This window comes from Protopterus annectens, chromosome 12.part0 (genome assembly GCF_019279795.1).
Source record: "Protopterus annectens isolate FY-2018-M chromosome 12.part0, PAN1.0, whole genome shotgun sequence".
In the NCBI taxonomy this organism is placed as follows: domain Eukaryota; kingdom Metazoa; phylum Chordata; order Ceratodontiformes; family Protopteridae; genus Protopterus; species Protopterus annectens.
Window position 1 is genome coordinate 1,084,712,122 of NC_056746.1, and position 26,365 is coordinate 1,084,738,486.

General features: G+C 41.3%; 1 protein-coding gene across 1 annotated transcript in view; it reads left to right on the forward strand.

Annotated features, from left to right (window-relative positions):
* ERGIC3 (ERGIC and golgi 3) overlaps positions 1-26,365 on the forward strand; it is a gene marked incomplete in the record, with an annotated part of 681,165 nt that overhangs the window by 473,969 nt on the left and 180,831 nt on the right. Inside the window, 1 exon segment of the mRNA XM_044090101.1 lies at positions 11,853-11,949. Coding sequence (XP_043946036.1) covers positions 11,853-11,949 — 97 coding nt within the window.

Sequence of the window (26,365 nt, forward strand, 5' to 3'; positions counted from 1 at the left end):
TTTTGGCAGATGACAAACAAATGGGTTTTTCTCAAGGTGAACTTATCTGCTTCCTGAACCATTCAGCTCCTTGTTTACTGCATGAGACAACCTTGCAGCAGGGGGTAGGGAGTGGATTCCTTTCCCTTCCAGTAGTAACATCACCCCCCCCCCCATGTATACCCCCCTAACTCCCTTTGCTCTGAGACTGGTGGAGAAGGTATGGAGAGTGATCCTCGTAGCTTTGTTTTGGCCGAGGCAGCGCTGGTCCTTAATGTTGATGCATGACCAAAGAACCCATTTTCCTTGTACAGGAACTAGACTTGCCCTCGCAGAGGCCCAGAACCCTGGTACACCCAAACGTTAAGAACCCCAGGCTGCCAGTGTGGAAGAGCTGATGCTTATTCCTCTGCGGCATCTTCTGTCAGAACAGGCTAACCTTCCTAATAGAGGGCGGGAAGCCTAACATAAGGAAATCATACTTGACAAAATGAGAAATCTGCGGTGATGGTGCTGTGGTAGCGTTATCGCCTCACAGTTAGACGTTGTCCCGTTTGATTCTCAGCTAGCGCGGCTTCTCTGTGGAGACATGCATGAATGGGCGTACCTTCGTTGAAGGTTGTGCATCAGGAATGGAAACTCGGCACGTAAAAATCTACTGCCAATCATTAGCAGACTGGAGTTCTGCTGTGACGACCCCTAACCGGGAAAAGCCGAAAGACACAAACAAACTTGACAAAATGAGAAAGGTTTTCCTTTTTTGTGCAAAAAGCAAAACAAGGATCATTTGAAAGCAGAGGTACCCCTTGTTGTCTGTCAGAGCTTTTAAGAGTAATATCATCTTACTCCACTAAAAGGGTGTATGCTTCAACCATTTCTGCTTGCCTTTTGCTGTTATTCTTCCTAGCAGGGGGAGGCAAGCAATTCCTAAGAAGAGTAATGCCTTACAACCACCCAGAAGGGCTGTGCCTCCTCCTTGGCGTCTGAACTTCATCCTGGAACAGACAGTCTTGGATTTGTTTGAACTGGCTACCTCAGTGATGCTCATGTTTGTGCTCTAGAAGATTCTGTTCTTGGTGGCATTTGCATTCAAAAGAAAAGTATCTCGGGTAGTTGCAAGCTGTAATGGCAAAGCAGCCTTTCACCATCCTCCACAGTGATAGTCAATTTCAGTAAATCCTATCTTCATTTCAAAATTAGTTTCTGATATGTTTCTTATCCAGTCAGTCATCTAATGGTATTCTTCACAAAACCCACAGAACAAAGGATTCTGGAAATGTTTGATAGCAGAAGACATTTATGGCACTATGGGTCAGATGTCTGTAGTTTTGCGCATAAGTGAGCAAATTGTTCAGTAAGCAGATAGTCTCCAGATGGTCAATGGACTGCATTATCCTCTTATTAGAGGCAAGGCAGGCTTTTATAGGAATTGATGAAAGCATATTATTCTAGGACAGCCTCCAGTTCAGTAGCCTTCTTTTTAACAGGTTTTTACCCAGGGCATCTATTAGGCAGCGTTCTAAACATTAGTTCATACATTCTGCAAACACTTTTTTATTTTGATGTCTATTCCAGGGTTAGAGCAGAGCTTGGAGTTGAAGTCCCCAATGTTACCCTTTGAAGAAGCAAGACATGAGAAGGGAGGCATCTCCCACCTTAAATTTGGCAGGCTGTAGGAGTGTGTTCCCCATATTTTTATGAGCACTACTACAAAAGTAGCCTTACAGTGAACATAGTGTAGTTGTTTGAGATCTCACCTTAACAGCAGATGTTTAAGAGGATCACTGTTTCATTAGAAGCTCTCACTCATCTTTACCCTCAGGACTGGACCCGTCTGCCATTACCCATGAAAAAAGTCCAGCACTGCAGAATGAAAAAAAAAGGGGGGCTACCATCCAAACTTTTCTATCAAAGGAAGCTGTTCTGCATATGAGATATGGCCTCTTAAGTTTGAGGGCAAAAAGGAACAGAACATGGTGCAGGCCATTGTCACAGTGCCCTTTTTATTAAGGACTATGGAGCCCTTCTCTGTTAAGGGGAAATGTTCGCCTGCACCCTGATGTAGACAGCTGTCTGAGTTAGGCTGGTTGAGCAGACTTCAGACTGATGCTTATTCCCACATTCTGTTTGTACTGAATCCAGAGCTTATCTAAACAGTCCTGTCTTGGTTTGTGATTTACTGCGACTGTGACTGGTAAGAGAAGTTTTATTTTAATTTATACTTTATTTTTACCATTGTTTTTCACTGTTTGTAGGACGGCAGGTCTAGCTTGTAGACAAGATTTACTTTGATTTATATTTTGTTGTTTTACCTTTAATTTTCAATGTCAGTTGTTAGGAAGGGATGGTTATTAGACAGGCAAGCTCTAGTCATCCCAAGGGGCATAGTCATCTATAAATTCACACACACACACACACACACACACACACACACACACACACACACACACACACACACACACTCTGCAGAGATGCCACTCCAGAGCTTATCTAAACAATCGTATCTTGCTTTGATTTATTGATCTTTACTGTTAAGAAGTGTGACTTTGAGTTTTAGTGACATAAAGGAGCTGCAACTTTTGTCTGACTTTCAGAACGTGTACAGTCAGAACAACTTTACTGTACTTACTTTAGTATTTAGTTGTGTATTGCTTGTGTGGCTTTTCTTGTTGGATTTGATTTAAGTTCTGTTAGATTTCTGTGATTTTGATAATTTTTTATATAATTTTGTATTGGTTTGAAGCTGAATATGGATTCCTTAAATGAATATGCATTAATGATTTTCTAAAGCATATATATCTTGTACAGTGTAATAAATGCAGACAACACTGGTGATCTGTGTTCCTCATGTAAAAGTTGGATGATTTGTTTACCATTATTAGAAGTAAATCTAGACTTACTGACCATGATTGCACTTGTGCAATTGGCACATCTTGAAGAACTGTTACGTATATTAAAGACTGGACTGGTGAGATAAATGTTAGGCAAAGAGCAAATAGAACACATTTAGGAAATGACGTGTCCTTTGTCTGGAAAGATCATTCAACCTCTATGAAACAGGATGATGCCCCTGATAACTTTAGAATTCTGGATGCAAGTATTTGTCAATCTGAGGATTCAGACTGTTTAGAACAAAGAAAAAAAGAAAGAAAGGAAGATGTTCACAACAAATAACAAGGAAGAAAAAGAAACTGATAAATGTCTGTAAAGTAAAAAGAATGTGTGCTAAAAAGGACACTGCTTTGTTATGTAACACACAGACTATAGGGAATTATACAACTCCCCCCCCCCATTAATATTCAAAAATGTGCACGCTGATTGGTCAGCGTGCACGTTGTAAATCAGAGTTATAGTAATGGAAAAGGGTCCGGTCGCCCGGACTTTTTCCATTACTGTAACTCTTTTTTTCTCACTGTTTCACTATGTTAAACTCCTTTAATGTAGCAAAAACAGTTTGTACAAAGCAACGGAGATCTTGCTTTCTCCGTTGCTTTTTTCAAAACTGTCTCGCTATGTTAAATGGGTTTAACATACCGAGACAGCTTTAAAAAAAGCAACGGAGATTCTCCGCTGCTTCTTTTAAAGCTCTCTCGCTATGTTAAACCCATTTAACATGGCGAGACAGTTTGTAAAAAGCAACGGAGATCTTTCTTTCTCCGTTGCTTTTTTCAAAACTGTCTCACTGTGTTAAATGGGTTTAACATACCGAGACAGCTTTAAAAAAAGCAACGGAGATTCTCATTTAACATAGCTTTAACATAGCAAGACAGTTTGAAAAAGCAACGGAGACCTTGCTTTCTTCGTTGCTTTTGCCCACAATTCTGATGTACTGTGTAAGCATATTGCATGCGCAGTACATCAGAACAGCTGCAGAATACCAGACAGCTGCGGAAGGGCAGCAAGGAGGCATTATACAATGCCATTATTTAAGAAAAGTAATTATTTTTTTTCTTAAATAATGTCATTGTATAATAGCAATAACCCATGCCTGGGTGTGGGTAATACTGGATTTACCCACGGTTGGCTTTGTTTGGCCACTTGGGCTTCGCCGTCATGACCAAACCACGCCAACCGTGGGTAAATCCAGCTTTACCCACACCCAGGCATGGATTATTGCTATATTATAACATCTTTCTATCAGAAAACCTTCAGTCTACAGCAAAAGACGTCACTTTTTCCTAAAAAGAGACAAGGGGCAGGTGAAAAGGAAGAAATCAAAACTGAACATGGAAGGATTGAAGAACATTACTGTAAGAAAAAAGAAGAGAAAGACAGATGTTGACTACATGGCTGTTGACTTCATGGCTTAAGCTGTGGATGTACAAAGTCAGCTGGATGAGAATTGTATGCTTGCAAATTTAATATGCAGTGAAAACAGTGGTGTTAATAAGACTAATGGCGATGAAGATCATTCCTTTGTAATGACTGATAGAGTAGATACTACCCTACTAGATGTCGAAGATTCTTAAGATCTGGTCAGAAAAGATACTCTTATAATTGGTGATTCTGTTATTAGAAGAACTGATACTTACATTTGCAGAAAAAATAATGGACACTGAATAATGTTATGCTTGCCAGGATCAAAAATAGAAGATGTGAGAAAAGCCTTAGAATGACTTAATGTAAAGAAGTATGGATCTGTTTTCACAAATGATTCCATCTGCAAGGGCTCTTTGACTGATAGTAAAGAACTTACAGCCTTCGTAGGTAGTATAGCTTGTACTGGTGTTAGGACACATTTTTCACAAATCACATATAGAAAGGATAGTCAGGTCACTGTGAATGAAAATACTTTTTGGGTAAATACCTACATGGAAAAAAATGTCCTGTTTTTAAAAAATGTTAAATGTGTAGAGCAACCAAGCCTAGATATGGGCAGGTATGTTCAGACAGGGTGGTGTGCATTTGTTAGGTTCAAGGAAGATAATTTTTGCAGCATATATTTTGCAATATTTGACAAACACTTGGCAGGTCAAAAATGTGACACTTCACAGATAGCAACAGTTGATGCATCTCTGATGGTTGTTAATGCTAGGAACATTAATAATAAAGTTATTTTATTGGAAAATTGCTATGTTTCCACCAGATTGATGTTATTGTTTGTGAAACGTGGTTAAAGAGCAATGATTGGAAATCAGTTCTGTCAGGGTATAAATGTTTTTATTGTAATAGACATTCTAGCAAAAAAGCAAATGGCGGTATTATGATAGGGATTAAAGATAGTTATGAGACCTGTGAATATTACATGTTCGGTAGTAACACCAATACTGTAGATTGTGTAACTGTGACAGTAACGACAACCCTGGAACATTTAAAAATTGTTGGAGTGTATAGACCACCAAAGTCAAGTGCTGATGACCTAGAGGAATTCATACATTTCTTGCATGAAACACTGGAGGGAAGATTAATAAGTAAGCAAATTATTCACCACGTATGGTCAGGAACAACAATTGCTTAAGGACATTGTGTTCCTAAAGAAATTACTGTTACTTCAAGTTAGTTTTACATCCGTTGATGTGCATTGATCATGGGGTTATAAAGGTTTATTTTGTTGCAAGATAATTCTGCCAGACTGAAGTCTAAACCAATGCACAGAAGATTAATTATAATTAATTATATGCAAGGAAAACAGTCACTATGTAAAACTAACTGGAGTGATGTGTTCAGTGGAAAAACTACATATGAATGCGGAAAGTTTTAAAAAGAAACTGACTGCAAAAAAACAAATATTTAACATCAAGATCTAGGCATATATTTCTATAAGAACAAGATATTGATTAATCTGAGAGACAAAAAGTATACGAAACTGAAGAAAGGTCAAACTGCAACTTTGAAAACTGAAATAAACAACTTGGAGAAACAATAAACATAGTGTGAAACAAGATCAAGAAAAATTTGAAGAAATTTTATATAAAGATATTGAGCATACTCTGCGTGGAGACATGCGTGAATGGGCGTACCTTCGTTGAAGGTTGTGCGTCAGGCCTGACAAGCCGGTACATAAAAATCAACTGCCAATCATTAGCGGACCGGAGTTCCGCTGTGGCAACCCCTAACCGAGAAAAGCCGAAAGACACAAACAAACAAATATTGAGCATAATAAGAAACCTTTTTATAGATGCCTAAGATGTGGAAGGAGTAAAGACATACAAATTGATAAGCTGTATTTAGATTCTAAAATGTATTTTCAGGCACAAGAAATTATAGCTATATTTACAAAATTTTATGCAAAACAGCTTGGCTCCACAAAGGAGGTGATAAGCTATCCTACTGACATCCAGATAACTGCAAAAACTGTAATCAAATTAGATTATTCTGGAAAAAACTGTGCAGACTAGAAACCAAACAAAGCACAGGGAGGAGACGAAATTAGTAACAATGACCTAAGAACACTTCTGCAAGAACTTACAGTATTATTATATCTATTATTTACTAGGTCATATAAATATGGGGTGATTCCTCAAGATTGGAGGCATGCACCTACTAAACCTTCATTTAAGGGAAAGGGGAGTAGGATAGATCCAGAGACATATAGACCCTTAAGTCTACTTTCATGTTGTGAAAAATTTGGAGAAGGTAATATTGGATAAGTTGTCAGAACTGGATAGGTTGGGACTTGAAATCATGTATCAGAATGAATATGTTAAAAATAGATCTATTTACCATCTGTAACATGATATTCTTTAACAATACAGTAACAGTTATGAATGAAAAAATGTTTATATAGATTTAACTTCAGCATTTGAGAGGGTCATACACAAAACACTGATCATGTAGGTATTGATGTACTCTTGATAAGATGGATAGCTGCATGGCTTACAGATAGGACATGGCAAGTATCATACAGCAGTTGGACAGGTGAATTTCTTGGTTACATTCAGGGTGTCCCACAGGACTCTGTCCTAGGCCCTTGCTTGTTTAGATAGTATCTTTCAGACCTAACCATTTAATCTGAGGTGTTCTATAATCTATATGCAGATGACCTCAAATTGAGTAAACTGATCACATGTGTTACAGATAAGGCATGTCTGCAAAATAACTTGACTAAATTGATCATTTGGGCACAGGAGAATGATATGCTGATAAATGCATAAAAAACTAAGCATGCAGGATTTGTGGAAGACGTAATTGAAAGGAGAATATTTAATACAGCACACAGTGATTTAAACTATAGACTCATTTAAGGACCTGGATATATGGGTAGATCCAGCTTCGAGTTTTTCTAATCATATCAACCAATTGGTAAATGATAGTTCTAGAACTGTAAGTTGTGTGAAAAGATTTATAAAGTATAGGAAATCAGAAATGATGAAGCCATTGTTTGTTACATTAGACCCAAACTTGAGTATGGAGTAACAATATAGAAACTTTATAACAAAACAAGCATGAGTAAACTGGAAAGAGTGCAGGGGAAATATACTAAGGGCATCCATGGGTATGAAAATTTAAGTTATTATGAAAGAAAAAAAATATCTGAACTTGTACAGTGTCTCTCATAGATTTCTAAGAGGAGATCTTATTCAGTTATATAGGGCATTTAGAGACAACTACTTCTGGGAATGTTTGGGGTTATCAAAAAGTACTTGGAGAATCATCAGGCAACCTATGTAGAAGATTCTGTTGGAATGAGAGAAGTGTACTAATTGTCTGTCTGAGAGAGCAGCTGTTGCGTGGACCAGACTACCAAATTACAGTAATGCAAGTACTTGTTTAGATATTTTTAAGAACAAGCTAGACACTTATCATGGGAACAAGTGTTTTGGTATATTGGCAGGCTAGATGGGTATTAATGCCCATGCTTGAAATATTTGTATGTGTAACTGCTGTTACAGTAAGTTCTCACATGACTTTACTTTGTTTTTCTATCCATATTATTTGGTCTGTGAAAATAGTCCTCTTGCATATTACTTAATATTATCAAGGATCCAGGTCTTTGTTGTTTTATCTTGATTTGCAGAAATTCTGCTTATTTTATTAGCTGGGGTGAACTGGTAGGCAGTAGAAATAGATATGCTATGTGTAGTAATTGTGTGAAGCCCCAGCATGCACTGGAATGGAGCATGCACCCCCAAATGCAGGAAGACAAACAGTGATTGGTTGAGAATATCAAGATAATCAGAGGATCCACTAAGGAGGGTCCCCTCATAGATCCGGTGATAACATAAGAAAATCATCCATCTTGTGGCAAAAGGTACATTCCTCATCTGTCTGAGCTGGGAAGCACTCCAGATTGGGCTCAAAGTTAGTTGTTTTATTGGCTGGTGGGCTCAGAAGTTAGATTTTACTTTCATTTCTGCTTCGATAAATTAGACATGTTTGCATGGAGCTGCTTACTGTGCAGTGGCGGTTGGCAGTGCCCTGTACAGATGCAAGCACCTGGACAGTAAAGGTTGTCTGTAAAACTAGTACTAGGACTGTAACCTAGACTTTACTGAAGAAGCATTGCATGGAGTTAGGCTCAGAGCAACTAGCTTGAGCATCAGATAGATCTATCATAACACTATCTAATAACATGCCCAAGCCCTGTTCAACTCTAGTCCCTAATCATAGAGACCACCGTAAGAGACCTCTGTAAAGCCTAGTCCTCAAACCATAATAGCCAACCCTAATAAATGTCCTGACAACATGGGTATGTAATTTTCAAATGCCTCTGTAGCCAGCTTGCCAGATATGGGAATCCTGAGACAACGTAGTAATTGCCTTATGTTCGCAGGCAACCTTTTAATCTTTAAAGAAGCCTCCACAGTATGCAAGAGATGCACATTCACAACTTCCTTGGAGGCAAAAATCTTGCTTAACAACAAAGTTATCAGAAACACACACTCTGCATCCACTACACATAGACCATCATATGCAGAGGCACTAAAATCAATCTCCCCAAACCTCAAAAGACCTCCTAAGCCTGAAAATGACCATGCCTATCCTCAGCAATCTCTAGAGCACACAGCAAAAGCAACTCCACTCTTTGCCCTCTTGCAAAACTTATTGAAAAGTTTCTTTATAAACAGCTACTTAAACACTTTAATAAATATGGACTTCTTATAGCATGGCTTCAGAAATGGTTTTAACAAACCTACCACCGTACTCTCAGAATCTGACACCATCTGTAGTAACCTATATGACAGTCTCCTCACAGTTGGTATTTTTGTGGACCTGACTCGTGCCTTTTAAACTGTAGAACACAAAATGCTGTTTGCTAAGCTACAAAAACTCAGTTTAGTAGAAAATGTCGTTGCCTGGTTTCATAGTTGTTTTGATAGATGGACCTTTCAGTCTTATTGTAACAACCAGCTATCTGCATGGAGCACTAACAGGTGTCCCCCAAGGCTCTGCTCTAGGCCTATTAGTTTTATTTATGCATTAGTCATATTACTGACTACTCACCTTACCCTCTGTGCAGATGATATTTTATTACTCCAGGCAAACATATGTCCTACAATCCTGCAATATCTTCTCCAGCAATCCTCCTCCAATCTGTCAGTAGTCTGAACAATATAAACTCCAAATTAACCGCAAAAAAGTGTTATGCTTTATTTCCCCACACTGTCCTTACTACCTCATACAATAACCATATTGTTATTCTTACAAGTACTTATTCCTTTACAACCCACACTGACAACCATACCTCTCAACCTCTTATCTCAAGAAATCTAGACAAAGCCCAACAAAATAGGGGGACAAAGGCCCCAAAATAGGGACACATTTTAAATATTCCTCATAAAGATGTAAAAAGTTAGTAGAATAACAGGATTTGTGTTGGCATGCATTTTCTGGAGGATATGAAGTCTGAAATTCAAATACATGTCATTATTCATAGGTTGGTACTAGGCTATCAGCCCTAGGGCCTATACAAGCCTAGCCATAACAATTCCCTGGGCTATTTCTTCCCACACTATTTACTTCCCTGGACCCCGTCTAGCACGGCGACTGACGTGATCCCTGGGGTGAATTTCCTTTCGTCCATCCAATCATCAAGGTTCCTTTTGAAGAGGACCAAAGAGGCACTCTGCTTGACATGCATGGGCAATCTATTCCAGAGTCTGGGGAGTCTCTGGGTCAGGAACCTATCCCTCCAGCATGTTTTGTTTATTGTGATGACAAGGTTTAGATCCCAATTTCTTTAAGTGTAGCATGTCCAACAGCTCTGGGTTTGACATGGCCTTGTATGTTAAGCAGAGATCGCCTCTGAGTAGACGATATGCGACGCTGGAGTTTTTTAAGGCGGTCTGCGTAGGTCATCTGCTTTAGGCTTGTGATTCTTTTAGTGAGGTATTTCTGTGGCCTTTCCAGTTGTTGCAGATGTCTTGAGAGGTACATACCAAACGGGGCATTGTATTCTATAATTATTTAATTACTTTAATCCTTAGATCATCCCAACGATTTGTCAAAAAAAAAGAACAATCCAAAAATATGAGGCAAAAATCTGGGCATTCTCTGAAAATCTGTACAGTTCAGAGGTATGATAACAGCATTAATAAAGTCCTCTCACAATTAAAACTCTGCTATAGCATATCACATCACATCTACTGTTTCCAACTAATTATAAATCACTGGCCAAAAATGTCATTCTCCCTGAGCTATATTCCTGTACTCTCTTTACAATATGCTTATAATACCCTAAAGATTTCAAGTCACTGAGAATAGAATTGTCAGAATTCTCCTGCTTGCCAATACCCATGTACAGCATTGTGAACTTGAAAAATGAACATACTTGGCTACCCATTACTGAAAGGTCCACTTTTTCTCTACGTATCTTGCTACATAAAATTCTCAATGACTGTAACTGTATTCTTCAAAGAAAACTCCCAATCAGGGAACAGTTCTACTCCCCATAGAATTCACTGGAGAAATTAATATCACTCAACCATCACCCATTTATTTATTCATTGGTGGACAAGGCTTCTCACAAACAGGCCCTACGTTCCAGAATGAACTGTCAGCTGAAACAAGGCATCAGGATACCTTACCAAGTATTAGAAGTCCCTTCCTTTCTGAGCAGTTCGTCAAAGAAGTTACTTGTAAATGCTTTAGGGATAATTTATAAAAGGCTTAATGTTCTACAAGTGCTTACTGTCTCTTGCCCTTTCCCATTTAACCCTTCTTACACCTTTGTTCTCTTCTTAGTGTCCAGACCGGTCTCTGTAGTCTCTCTTTTTTTTTTACTCAGTTCCATTTGAGTTTTCTTTTAAAAAAATCCAGTTATAAACCTTTAAGAAGCAATTTCTTGTGGACAGACTATATTGCAATTCATGTTACCTTAAAAAAAAGTGTAAACCTGCTACTTTATTAGAAATGTATATGAACGGTGTAACATTTTACAACTGTATAGTAACTATATGTGGAGCTGTGGTGGTGGTGCTGCGGTAGCGTTGTCGCCTCACAGTAAGATGTTGTCCTGTTCGATTCTTAGCTAAAGCGTCTTCTGTGTGGAGACATGCATGAATGGGCGTACCTTCGTTGAAGGTTGTGCGTCAGGCCTGGCAAGCCGGTACATAAAAATCTATTGCCAATCATTAGCAGACCGGAGTTCTGCTGTGGCGACCCCTAACTGGGAAAAGCCGAAAGATGCAACATAGTAACTATATGTGAACTTGTATTTGAAGTATATAACTTAGGTTTGCTTGCACTGCTTATTGCCTGTGAGCCTGGGTTGCAACTGAAGAGAGTCTTTGGACCAGTTCACCTGCCAGTTACTAAATAGATAATAAAATAAAAATAAATTAAGTAAATAACTGGATTTAGCTAGCTTTCTTAATGTTTTCATGTAAGGCATCATTTTCATGTTATCAGGAGATACTCAGGAAAATCTTAGCTAAATCTAGACATATTTCAGAGGACTAGTTTTTAAAGACAGCTCTTGTTTTTGCTTTTAGATCAACATGACTCACCATATCAAACATCTTTCATTTGGGAAGGATTATCCTGGAATTTTCAATCCTCTAGATGAAACTTCTATTGTTGCCCAGCAAGGTAAGAAGTCTTGGTAAAAAATACAAGATCCTTTTGGTTATTAAAGACAGTATTTTCTGCAGTCACAAAACATTTTTATTTCACATCTGTTGATCCATATTTTCAAAACTAAGATGCCAGCATACAGTATTTCCATTACAGATATTGTACAGTTTCCCTTGTTCTAAATTGGCAGCAATAGTTATGACTTACAGGATTGATAATTGAATTCTTCAGGGCTGTCATACTCAAAGGAATACACCACCCTTTATTGTAGCTGTATCTCAGTTATTTTGTCTTTCTGTATTACCTTGATATTGTTTAGTACCCTAAAACCATCATTACCTTTGAAGCTTATGTTGTCAATCTTCACATAATCCTTGACTGTGTTCTTGGTTTTGAGGCTCAGAACAGACTTGGCCATTATTCCAGCTCGTGCCTTCCAAAACTCTTGCTAAGCTCTACCCATAATGCTCCTCACAAAATCACCTCAGATCTCATTTGCCGCTTCATAGTGCCAGACGCATTCTCAAGTGAAATTTATTGATGCAATGTTGTCAATCTCGCCTTTATTCTCACTGATGGGTCGGATCTGATCCATTGGATCCGTCTCGGCCATGTCAAAAGCTCGAGGTATTCAGCAAAGCTTGTGGGCATCCTTCTTTACCCATAATGTGTAACCCCTTAGCTTCCCAAGATCTCATTTGCCGAGCAGGGAAGTGCTTCCCCCCTTTCCCTCTGTCCCTTTTTTCACCTTTCTTTATCATCCATTTTAGTTAGAGGACAATTATTTAAAAAAAAAAACTCCTTCTCAGAAATTTCTGTCCATTTAAATTGGAGGACTGTCTGCGAGTATTTGTGTATCTCCTCTTTCCTCTTTTGTTTTTATAAGACATCTCAAAAGCACACCGGCCTTGGCCAAATTATTAATGTATCCAAGGCCAAAGGAATTGGATCAGACACAGTCTTCTCCCTTGGTGCCTGCTTCTGCTCTGATCTGTCCCTTGATTTTGAAGCCAGAAGATTCCTATATCCAACTTGTGTCTGTATCAGGCCAGGAACCATAGACTCCTTGGATCCAGTATCTGCCCCAAGTGTTTTTGCCCAGTCTGAGCAGGAGACCTCAGGGAGTTGACACTCTCTGGTTGGGTCCGCAGAGCTTGTTCAGATTTCTCCAGATCCAACCATGTCTCTGGCGGCTTTGGCACAGGTGAGTTCGGCTCCTGCCTCTGCTTCAGAGCTTCTGTCTTCTTCTGCAGAGGCTCCATCAGCCCTGAAAACCCATTTGTCAGATCCAGGGAGCTCTTCGGAGCAGGGGCAGAGTGCTAAGGCGTTTCCTGGAATCAGAATATTCCTGACCTTGCCACTTGAAATGTTCCCTCATGGTGTGCAGAACTTCCCCAAAAGAAATATCCTCAGGAGGGGAGGCCGAGGGGATGGAGTCTTCTGCATCCAAGTCCTCATAGGTCTGAAAGAGCTCTTCCTGGCTATCAGAGTGGACCGAGCCCTCAGAATCTTCATCTGAAGGAGTAGGGTCAGAGGGTTCTATCCGGGGCCTTTTATCAGGAGGAGGCTGGGATCCTCTCTCAGGATGGGCCTGTGAACCCCTAATCATGGAAATTAAATCAGCAGCCATGGACATAATTTGTGTCTCTGGAGTAGGCTGAGGTAAGGATTTAGAAGTAATAAGCTTTGTTTTGCTGGCTGCCTTAGCCCTAGTGTAGGCCTTAATAGACATGGCCATGGGGGGCCTGGCAGCTCCACGTGCAGGAGTGACCTTGTCTACAGCAATGGTCTCGGGCATTTTCTCGGTTTCGGTATCCGGAGGAAAATCTATAACTGGCGGAGTAATGTCTGGAATCGGAGTCGTCGGTAATGCGGTGTCTTCGGTTCGGAGCAGTGGAGAGACCGTCTCAGAGGGAACCGGAGCACTCGCTGTAGGTTTTGGCATGGAGTCGGTGGTAGACACGGGCCGAGGATGTCGGTCCCGGTCTTTTCGCTTTTTGGGAGTTTGCGATGTCGGAAGATCCGACGGCATGGTGTAAGCAAAATTATCGCCGAAAAAATCTGCAGCGAACTCCGCCCAGCGCCTGAGAGTGCGCTTGTTGAAGTGAGCACAGGCTACACAGGCCGAGACATCGTGGTCTGGGCCCAGGCAAGGGAGACAGTAAGAGTGGAAATCCTTATGAGGTATTTGTTTACCACAAGAAAGACAATTGTTAACTTTTTCAGTAATTTCTGACATCGGCTGAGGTAAGAAAAGGTCCCCAACGGGGTACTTAGCTTTTTTGATGACTTTGGTATCGTAGAATACAGGAGCTGACCAACCGGCACTTGTGAACTGCTTCTGCTTCGGGCACCGCGCGGCAAGAAACACTGAAGAAAATGGCGTCGGCTGATGCTTATGTACTCCAGCCGCTCTGACGTCAGAGAGAAATGCGACATCAGCCGACGTCGGACCCAGACTTTGGAATCCGGCCGACCGAGGGCTGCCTGAGGCAGGACAACCCACATGTTATGACTGCAGTTGCATGTCTATCGGACATCTACATTTATGGTAGGTACAAAACTGTACTTTCTCTCCACAGGACCACAGAGACACCAGGCCTCAGGATGTCCAGCAGGGGACTCTCCCCTCTTCTGAAACCTCTCCAGAATATCCCACTGAGGAGTTCCCTCGGAAGAGGACATGCAAGAGGATGCTTCTTGTGTCTCCGGAGGAATCTATCACATCTGATACTGACCTCGATGAAGCAGAAGGGTCTCCATGGTCACCTCCTGAAGATGTCTCCTTTGGAGAAATCCTGGAAATTTTAAAACAGAGAGATGACTGGAAGTCCACCTCCCCTTCTGCTGAGGAGTCTGTTTACCTGAAGGCCTTTGGGTCTTGCCCTTCAACCTCTTGGGTGACCCTTTCTTCCAAAGAGCTTATTGAGTTAATCTCTTGGAAGGCTTGGGAGACTCCAGGCTCCATAGAGCCTATTCCTAGAAGGCAAAATAAATACATTATAGCCCCTAAAGACAAGACTTTTTTGACAAAAGGTGTAGCAGTTGATGTCATGATCATCGTGGCAGCCACTAAAAAGGAGCTATCTGAGACCACTTCCTCTATCCATCCTCCGAATAAGTATCCATGGCCATGGATAGGTATGGGAAGCATGTCATTTCATCAGTAACCTTTGCCCTACAGTCACTGAACTACCTCACCCACTTCACAGGATTGCAGAGGGAACCTGTTAAAGGAACTGTCAGTATCCCTGCAAGGAGCTTTAGCTGACGTGGCAACAGATAAATCAGTGCTCAGCTTGCCACCCTAAATTCAGTCTTCAACTCATCCATGAGGCTTATATCGTATGCAGCAGATGGAACGAGTAGGGCTGCAGGTTCAGGCATCTCTCTCAGGAGGCAGGCCTGGATGTGCCTTTGCGATTTCACAGAGCCGTTCAAGTCTTCCTTCATTAATGCCCCTTTTGATGGTTCTTCTCTTTTTTGGGCCCAAGGTTAGAAACTTTTACTAGGATGAACAGGAAGGCAAGACCTTGTCTGCCGTTGGAGTGTGTTTTTCCACTCCTACTGTACCCTTCCCTAAAGGTCAGAGAGGTAGTGGGAAAATATGGTTCAGAAAGTCACAAAGGTATTTCCAGGACACATAAGGCGAAAATTCCCCAAGATGCAGAGGGGGAACAATAATGGAAGACAACCACCCTTGCGACAGAGGAGGCCTGCAGAATCCGGGCTCCAGAGAATCTTTCTTTGGTAGACCAGTGCTCCTGAAGGAGCGCCTGATTGCTCACCTCTGGAGGCAGTCAGAGGTAGATTGTCCTTGCACTGTGAAACCTGGCAAAAGTTAAACAACAAATGGGTGCAGTTCATAATATCCTGAGGATGCATCATTCCCTTCTCCCCCACTCCCGTAAAAAAGTCATTTCCAGACATTCCACCCAGACAGAAGGAACAAGCAACATTAGAAATCCAAAAGTTGCTAAGAGAAAGAGTCATCCAAATAGTCCCTGCAGACCAGAGAGGATCTGGAACTTACAAAAGATTATTTTTAGTCCCAAAGAAAACAGGGGACTGGAGACCCATTTTGGACCTCAGCAATCTGAACAAATCTGTGAAAAAGACCAAGTTCCGGATGGTGACACTGCAGTTGATACTTCCATTCCGGGAAAAAGACAGTTGGATGTGCTGTACAAATCTTCAGGATGCATGCTACCACATTTGAATGGAAAGACTATCCAGAAGATACTTGCACTTCTAGCTAGGAGCCAGTCACTTCCAGTTTTGAGCTCTACCCTTTGGTCTCACTACAGCCTCCAGAGTGTTCACCAAGTGCATGGCAGTAGTGGCGGCTCACCTGAGACACCAAGGATTCTGGGTGTTTCCATTTGTGGAAGAGTGGTTTATAACCGCCCCAACCAAGGATTTTCTGCTACAAGCCTTTGTTCATCCCTAGATATTACCATAAATTGTGAAAAATCTGCTCTAGAGCCATGTCAAAACTTAGTCTTCATAGGAGCAGAGATAAACACAACCATACTGGTAGCGAGACTACCACAAGAGAGAGGAGACAATCTCCACCATTATGTAAGATTGTTAATCAGGAAGATGCGAGCCTCTGCAAAACTGATTCTTCAGGTACTGGAGAAAATGGCTGCGTCAGTTGTATTCATTCCCCTATCTTGCCGTCATAGAATAATTCTATGGTTACTTTCTGCACAATGGTCAATCCTGGAAATTTTAGTGTCACACAAAATCATAACCAGCTGCTGTAAAAAGGATCTCCAGTGGTGGAATCACTCTCTTAGTATTTCAAGGCCATGACTTCATCCCCCCTCAACCCCAGGCCACGGTGACCATGGACAGATGGGGGGGGGGGGCATTATCTAGGGAAGACAGTTCAAGGGATTTGGTAGGAACACGAGGCTCATTTGCACATAAACATCCTGGAGATGAGGGCGGTACTTTTAGCGTTGCAGACATTTCAAGACACTCTCCCTCTAGGAACGATAGCAGTCTAGTCGGACAACATGTCTGTAGTCTGGTACATCTTACCCCCTTTGTCGAGAAGCTCCGAGGATCTGGCAGTGGGCAATATTTTCCAAAAGCTTTCTGATAGCAATGCACATCCCAGGGAAAGCCAAAGTGATTGTAGACAAGTTAAGCAGAGCCATTGGTCTCATGAGTGGTCCCTCAGTCCGAAAATTATGGAAGAGATCTTCCAGAAATGGGGCGAGCCTTGCTGCAATCTCTTTGCATCACACACCAATGCCAAATGCAGCAACTACTTTGTCCTGATCCCTGCCATGGGGAGTCACCAAGGGATGCACTTGTTCACGATTGGCCTCCAGTGCTTCTTTATGCCTTTCCTTCAGTCCCTCTAATTCCAAGTTTTTGCAGAAAGCAAGTTTGTTGGAGACTACAATAATCCTGATTGCCCCCTTTTGGCCTAGTCATATCTGGTTTCCCTTTACTCACCCTCTCCTTCAGGACAAACCATAGATTCTGGACTTTGACTCTCCAACCAGGAATGGTTCTTCCATAACCTGGATAGTCTCAAACATAACAGCTTGGCTGCTCCAGTTCCTCCGATCGCCAGGTTTTCCTCTTCGTTCCTCCCCAGTCAGACATATTTTGTTGTCTTCCCATAAAACATGTACATGTAAATTGTACAAAAGTAAATGGAAGAGATTTGTTACATGGGCCAGTGATACTTTTTCCATGCCTCTACATTTTTGTAGAATTATTGATGATTTTCAACAAAGGAGCTGCTGCAGCCAATATTAGAGTTCAGTTGGCAGCAATTTCAAATTTCCATGCAGGAGAAAATGGCTCTGGAATTATGTCTCCCAGACTTTCTACAGCTTTCTTAAAAGGAACTACTATAATAAGACCCCCATACAAAAATCCAACACCACCCTAGGATCTGAATTTTGTCTTCTCAAACATTGTTGTTCCTCCCTTGAAGCATTGGCTACATGTTATTTGAAATATCCCTCCTGGAAAACACTCTTTTTAGTGAGTATTACTTCGGCCAATAGACTTTCTGAGCTGCAAATTTTGTCTGCCAAGCCCCCATACCCAGTTTTCATAAGGGCAGAGTTTCTTTACATACTAACCCCTCATTTCTACCATAGGTTGTGTCGGAAAGTAACCTCAACCGTGAGCTGCTAGTTTTCTTTCCAAACTTTCAAAATAAAGGAGAATATTCACCTTCTAGATGTTCATAAACATGTATGAACCTTTTACATAGACATGTATGCACCTTTTTGATGTTCACAGACAGTTACGTTTTTACTTATAGAACTTAAGAAATTAGAAAGTCAGATCATCTCTTTTATTATTCAGATATTAGAAAAGGTCAGCCAGTCACCAAAGTTACCTTATCCAAATGGCTTACACTCTGTATATTCTTTATTTACAATTCTAAGAATAGAGCCCTTCCAAATCTCAGTAAAGCTCATTGCACCAGGTCAGTAGCCACGTCCGCAGCCTTCCCAGCTAGGTTACCTTTGTATAATGTCTGTGCTGCAGCAACAAGGGCAAAACCTCATAACTTTATTGCTCATTGCAAAGTGGATTTGGCCTCTAGGAGTGGAGCCTCTTTTTGGTTCTATGGTTCTGAGGAATATTCTCCTATGAGCCACCCGAGAGTCAGGTTGCTTGGCACATGCTCCCATCAGTGATAGTAAAGACGAGATTGACAACATCACATAAAGAAGTTATGTAATTACTATAACGCTGCCTGTGCATTGTCCATCTTGACCTTTAGTCTCACAACCCTCCCTCCATATCCCCGCCTGTACTCCTGGGAGACAGAGTAGTATAAATTGGGTACTACAGGACTATATAGCCTCGGAATTGATATCCTACTTGTGTGTGTGTGTTTTTTCCACGTTATCTTTATAAGAGTACTACAGGCAAACAAGATCTGAGGAATCCAAGTGGTTGCATTATGGGTAAAGAAGGATCTGACCCATCACTGAGAGTAAAGGTTGAGATGGACAACACACATATGGAACATTATGGTAAGTACACAACTTCTTTCTTTAAAAAAAACTGTGTTATATTTTTCCAATCTCTCTTTTCTGATTATCATCTCTTATTTCTGTGCTACCCACTTCTCCCTTTGACAGTTTAGCTTGTGTGTATGTGTCTTTTCTCTTTTATTTTATTTTTAATTTTATTTTATTTTACATTTGTTGACTGGGCTGGTCCAGCTGGATATATGTCCATTTTCAGCAGAGGCCCGGGGAAAAAAGCTCCAAGTGAAAGCATTAAACATTAAAAAACAGAGTTACAAATATAGCTCAGAGAAAAATAATAGCATGATATTATTTTTACAGTGGCTACAATAAGCAAATAAGTACAAAAAGGGTGTTCAAATTGAGCATGTTAGCAGAAAAGTAAGTTTTAGTAAAGATTTGTATGCATGATAAATGATAATACTAGGAGCAAATTGCAAACTAGTCAGGGTTAGAACAGGGGCAGAGCCAGTGAGTTAAGAGGTGAGTTTTGAGTTGGGATTTGAAACTGGGAAGAGAGTAGATGGCAGTGAGGTTGGAAGGAAGGGAGTTCCAGGCTTTTCCTGCTGTGTTAGAGAACAAGGAGTCTTAGAGAACAAGGAGTCGCCTGCCAAGTTGTTGGATTCACAGGTTATTAGAAGTTTGTTAGAAGAACGTAGGCTTTTGAGGTTACAATAAGGACTAATAAGGGTAGTGAGTATAGGGGTGTTGGTAGGTTTGTAGAGGATTTATGGGCTAAGGAGAGCTGCTGAAATAAGATCAGATTTTTTCAGCTCAAGCCATCTCAGTTGAGTTCTAAAGGTGGAGCCAGAGGCAAAAATGGCAATACTGTTGTAGGCGACAGCCAGTTTGGAGAGGTTAGTTTTGGACAAATATGTGTAGATAGGGGAGGCGTAAAGGAGGGTGGAAATCAGATGGGAATGGGCAATGGAAGTTCTGGCAAGTGGTGTAAGAAATGGTTTAATTCTAAACAAGGAGCCAAGTTTTTTGTTAACTAATTTTATTGTGTTGTTAATGTGAGAATTAAAGCATAGGTTGTTGTCAATCTCTACTCCCAGGAGCCTGGTGGTAGGGTCAGGAGCTATGTTGGAGTCATTACTAGACAAGACAGAGAAGTTGAGTGGAGAAGATTTTTGGGTGGGGGAGAAAAGTAACAGTTTGGTTTTCTTGGGGTTTAAGATTAAGTATCGTTTTAGGAACCATTCTTCAACATTTTGGAAAGTCTATTGGGTGATAGAGTGCAGTTCAGAGGGGGATGAGGCAGAACAAATCAGAGTAGAATCATCAGCATATTGTGTACAGGTAGCAGAGGAAATACTGGTATGAAGATCATTAATGAAAATAGAAAACAGAAAGGGGCCAAGTATTGAGCCTTGGGGGAATCCAAGGGTAATGGGTAGGAGGTTGGATAAGTTGTTTTGCCAGAGCACTGCCTGTTGTCTGTTATGAAGATATGACTCGAACCACTTTATCGTGCCAGAGTCGAGAGCAAAAGTTTTAACAGTATATAGTGATTGACCATATCAAATGCTTTGGATAGGTCAATAAAGAGAGCAGAGTAAGTATATAATTGTTCCTGTTTTTGTTGATGCAGTCAGTAAAGGAAAGGAGGGGTGAGGTTGTGCTGTTGAATGGCCTGAAGCCATGTTGACAGTCATCTAGTAGGTTGTGATGTAACAGGTGTTTAAGAAATTGTTTTTGGATGCATTTCTCCATAAGTTTAGCTAGGGGGGAGTGTAAGGCTATGGGACAGTAGTTTGAGAGTTCTGTAGAGATCCCATCTTTATGTAGGGGCAAGATATGTGAAATTTTCCAGAGTGAAGGAATGTAGCCTTCAACAAAGGTTCTGTTAATCAGAATGGAAATGTGATAGGCTAATGGATTGGCTGCAATTTTTAAATACTGAGCTGGTAGAAGGTCAGCAGAAGGAGAGGAGGTTTTAAGTATGTGGAGAAGAGAACAGGTAAGTGAAGTGGGTACTGGCTGCAGTTGAAAAATGGGAATAGAAGTGTTAAGAGGAGGAGGAGATATTTGGGGCTAGTTGGTTAGCTAGAGACTGGACAGTTTCAAAAAAGAAGGTATTAAAGGCATCAGCAGTTTGTTTTGGGTTGTTTTGGGAAGTGCCTAAGGGGCATAGGGTATCAGTGTGGCCAGGCTTTAAGAGAGTATTTATACCTGCCCAGAACTTTTGTGGATTTTGTTGGTTAGCTTGTTGTAAATGGCAGTAGTAGTTTCTTTTATCTTGAAGTACAGCTTTTTTATTGGAGTTTCTTATTTGTCTAAAGTTAAGTTGGTCAGAGGGATCTTTAGTGCTACGAAATTTGGTCCAGACTTTATTTTTCAGGAGAATTTTATGCCTTGTATCTTTTGAGAGCCACGGGGCAGGTTTTGAGTTCATTCTAATAGATCTTAAAGGAGCAGGAGAGTCTAGGATAGAAAGGAACCTGGAGTTGAAGTAAACTACAGCATCATCCAGTGGCAATAGTTTAAGAGGAGACCAGTTGCAAGCATTTAGTTCTGAAAGGAAGCTTTCAGGGTTAAAGTTTTTATTTGATCTGACCATTTTGTATTTAGTTAGGTTAGGGGTAGTAGTTTTATGTCTGATTAGATAAGTGAGAGCATGGTCACTTAAATCATCAGGTAGTGTCCCTACTGTATAAGTTTGGTAGTGACTATTTATCAGAATCCAGTCCAATATGCTTTCTTTGTTGTTAGTTTTGTTAGTTCTGGTTGGGGCTTGAATGGTTTGTGAAAAAACGTGAAGATTTAAGAGGGTGGGAGGGTCTACAGAGGTACAGGTTTTCCGGTCTATACTGACATCGCCTATGGCTATGGTTTCTTGTGAGAATTGAGTAGAAAGCCAGCTAAGGATCTCTTCTAGGGAACTGATATTATTTCCAGGGGGAAGGTAGGTGCAGATTATATAGATGGATTTGTGTGCATTAAGCTGCAGTTTGGAGATAAGGATTTCGACATTACTTATAGTGGGAGGTGTTTGACAGTAATTTGCATACCTGTTTTGTAAAGAATAGCTATCCCACCACCCTTTTTGGCTGTACGGTCTAGTCTGAAGATGTTGTAGCCAGGGGGAGTAATCTCATTGTCTAGGGTTGCTGGTTTGAGCCAGGTTTCCGATAGGCAAAGGATGTCGAAAGCATGTATGTCTAGCAGTGCATGGAGGTGGGCAATTTTATTAATTAATGCTGCGGATGTTAAGGTGAGCTATAGAGAGAGAGTTAGGGGGTTTGGAGGGTAAGTATGGGCAAGAGGGAGGGGGACAGAGGGGTTTTAGAGTAGTATTATTGTTAGGACCAGGGTTGGGATGAATGTTACTTGCTAGAAGCGAGAGAAGTAGTCTTTTTATTAGGTCAGAGGGTTTGGTAAGGAAGTTTATGGATTTTTTGTTAACCTGATTAGTATAGGAAATGTGGAACTTTCTGTGAAACTTTGCAAGAAGTTAGCGTGGAGAAGAAATTATTTTAGAGAATGATTGGAATGTGTTTTGGGAAGGTGAGCTCATATGTTGACTTGAGGGAGTGTGTATCTTTAAGGCTAAGATGTTCATATGAGGTTAGGAGGTAGGGCAAGAAAAGAAAAGGAAAACTGAGAAAAGGAGGATATGTTTAAAATAAGGAGTAGAGGAGGTATAGTGATAGGGAGGTATATGAAAGAAAAGTAGGGAAGTAGAAATGGAGATGCAGACAGGAAAAGAAGAAGGAAGTTGTGTATGTTGGATTGAAGCAGGTGGATAGGTATTGGATGAAAAAGAGGGGAGGGGTAAAGTGTGATTGGAGTGGAATAGAGGTGGGAGTGGTTAGGGAAGTATAAGTTTAGGAGTACTGGGGGCGGGTGGAAATTGGGGGCAGGGTAGGGGAGCAGAGCGAGCCATAGGCGAACGGAGCGGGGTCAAACACAGACTGCAGTTCTGTGGAGTCAATCAGTGAGCCCGGTCAACACACAAGGGGTAAATTCAAGGTATTTAGATTTATCTAAGTTACCGGCTTCCCTGCAGTAAGTAGTATTCAGCTACCTAAGCTCTGGTATCTTGGAATAAAAAAGCTACACCCTATTGGGAGGGTCATTCATTCTATGGAAGCTTTGGATAGTGCTGCGGTTCCCAGCGGAGTGCTATAGGGTTAGTTGGTCACACAAAGGACAAATAACAGTACAAAGTTATGTAACCTTAAAACTTTTCAGTTCTTGGATGGCAAAAAAAACACTATAAAGCAGCCGCAGAGGTCTTGATAGAGTCCACAGAAGTCCCTAGCATTTTCCTTAAGGGGTGGGTTGGGTAGGATGAAAGGCTTTAGTGAAACCTGGAAAAAAGAAACAAGGAGAGAGAGTGTTTAGGGATAACTATAAGGAAGATAGCTACTGAAAGCTTCAATGCAGTAGTAGCGACTAACACCGTTAGGCACAATAAATAGAACAAATACAGCAGACCTTTCTAATTCTTATATGGGACCAAGTTATACAACACAATGCAGCAGTGGCAATCTGTACAAACATACATGCAGCATAATCATTAGGAACAATTTAACAGGACTGGCCAATGTATGTGCACCTTAAGGCTATAGTTATCTATGCTAATTGCATTTCTGGTACTAAAGTCAAATAGTTAAAAGGGCACATACCCTGAACCCCTTTGCTAACCCCTCCTGTTTCATGCAACTCAAATTATAAGATAATGCGTTTTCATGTGCAATACGCTCAATCTCCCGCTCTTTATCAAACAGTTTGGTCGCTTGTAAACTTGTAATTTATACAGGTAAGCCAAGCTCGTAATGCACACTTTCATGTAAAAATAGATAAGCACAATCTCCCGCTCTTTGTCAAACAGTTTGGTCGCTTGTAAAATTGTAATTTATACAGGTAAGCCAAGCTCAAAACACACGCTTTCATGTAAAAATAGTTAAGCACACTACCTTAAATTAACAACTATGGAGAAGATATTTGACATCCAAAAATTAGTATTAGGCCATGCATCTCAAAACACACGGTTGAGTGGATGTGTGAGAAAAAAAAAAGAATTATAGATTAGTGTCCCTCAGTTTCCCAACAGTTCCAGAGATATTCCTGTATGTAGAGCAGAATAACTGTCTACAGCGCTTCCCAGTCTATGCCTTAGGGTAGTTAGCAAAAACGCTATTTACCAAGCGACATAAAGATCGCACTAGTCCTGAATGTGTAAATACACTCTCTCGCACTATAGAGTTGCACAGAGCAAATATACAGTAGAAATAGCAGTTGTGCAAGTATTTACTCCGTAAGGAGCTAAAGCTAGAAATAGTTACAGCACTGCACAGTTAAGCGTTACGTAGAAACTGATTAAAAACAGTAGTATAGTTGTTAATTTAAGTTAAACACCAGTTTTGAGGTTTGAGTGAAGTAACAGAGTCCTTACCGCTGCCGACGGGTTCGCAAGCACCAGCAAGTGAATGGCTATGGGGAGAAAATGGCAGAAGGGATTCAGAGAATAAGAAACCTCGCTTCCAAGAAGCTGCACCCTATCGGGGGCTTCATTCATTCTATGGAAGCTTTGGCTAGTGCTGCGGTTCCCAGCGGCGCGCTATAGGGTTAGTTGGTCACAAAAAGGGCAAATAACAGTACAGAGTTGTGTAACCTTAAAACTTTTCAGTTCTTGGATGGCATAAAAAACACTATAAAGCAGCTGCAGAGGTCCTGATAGAGTCCACAGAAGTCCCTAGCATTTTCCTTAAGGGGTGGGTTGGGTAGGATGAAAGGCTTTAGTGAAACCGCTGCTGACGGGTTTGCAGCACTAGCAAGTGAATGGCTATGGGGAGAAAATGGAGCGAGGGATTCAGAGAATGAGAGAGTTTTTCTCAAGTACCATCACTGGTACTTTTTTACCTTCAGATATTCTTGAATACCGTAGATGGTATTTCCTTTCTGCCTGCCTTTACTTAGTTAAAAAAGCCCTTTCTTCTCTGACTTGTTAGTGTGACTGGTGGTGTATGACAGGTGGTGTGTGTGTGTGTGTGTGTGTGTGTGTGTGTGTGTGTGTGTGTGTGTGTGTGTGTGTGTGTGTGCGGGCATATTGTGGCCTTTGTCTTTTTTTGTAATGGCCAACAAACCCTCCAAAGGCACTTCTGGGCTCGAGGTGTCAAAAATGCGATGGGAAGATGCCAAATTCAAATGGACACACTCTTTGTGTATATTGTATTGGTGTGGTCCATCACAACTTCAGCCACAGGACTGTGATTGAATGTAAAAGTAAGTTAGTTTTGAAAGGTTTGCATAAGTCAGACTTTGACGAGGCCTTATTTGGTCCGAAAACTGAAGCCAATTCATTATCCTCCTCCTCCTCTTCCAAATCAAAGAAAAGAAGTCACTCAATTCCGACACCTTCTTCAGAACCACCAACTAAGGTTGCCAAGTCTCCCTCGGTGCCGCCGGCCTCCTCTGAACGGGTGGGCCAAAATATTCAGTCTTCTGTGCCAGCAGTGCCTGTTTCTGCACCAAGAACTTCTGTGCCAGTGTCTTCAGTACCGACATCAACTAAAGGTACTTCTCCTTCTGTTCCAACCAAGCATACAGAACCGAAGGATCCTTCACTTATACTTTTACCACATACCAGATATTCTTCCTCAGTAGATCCTTTTGTGGACCGTCCTCCCAGTCCTTTTTTGGAGACACATCCCCCAAAATCTCCATCAGCTTCCTCAGTTCGATCCACCAAGAGTTTGTCCGAAGCTGACATTGAGACTGGTGGATCAGTTCCTTACAGTGAGGGTATCACCCCCTTCCTCGGTTTCTAGCACTGTTAGCTCAGGAAACCTACCTTCTTCCACACCACTGCTTATTCCTCCTTCAACTCCACCTGAGTTTTTGGAGCTCTTGGTACTGGCTTTCCCAGCTTTAACTGCTTCAGTGTCAGTCAGATCCTCTTCTCCAGCACTGATAGCTACCCTGAGTTCTTCGGGTTTCTCAGACCTGGAGACCTCCTGGAATCAAGACTTCATTGCCAGTTCCAATGGCCGGCGTTTGACTTTGATTCTTTCAGAGCCGTCCATGCCCCTCAATGCTTTGGCATATGTAAGCTTGACTCTAGCTTTGGCTTCTGAGGCGGCATCCTCAGTGCGGGGTGGGACCACAGTTCCAAAGGAGTCTGTTTCGGTTCTGAGCTCCCATCCCTAAATGGGGGAGGCCTGCCTCCCACATGATGGAGAGGGCCTTGTCCATGGTGGACAAACAGTGTATGCCATCCCTGTCAGTCTAAAAGTCTTTTCCATCCTCTTGACTAGAGCTTCCTCCAGTCTCTTCTCCAGGACAGAGGGCACAAAGGTCTCAGGAACAAACCATATTGGTTATGTTATCTTTGAATACCTCTCTGGAACACCCCACTGAAGAGGTACCTTCGAAGCGAAAAGTTGGCCCAAGCTTTCGAGATA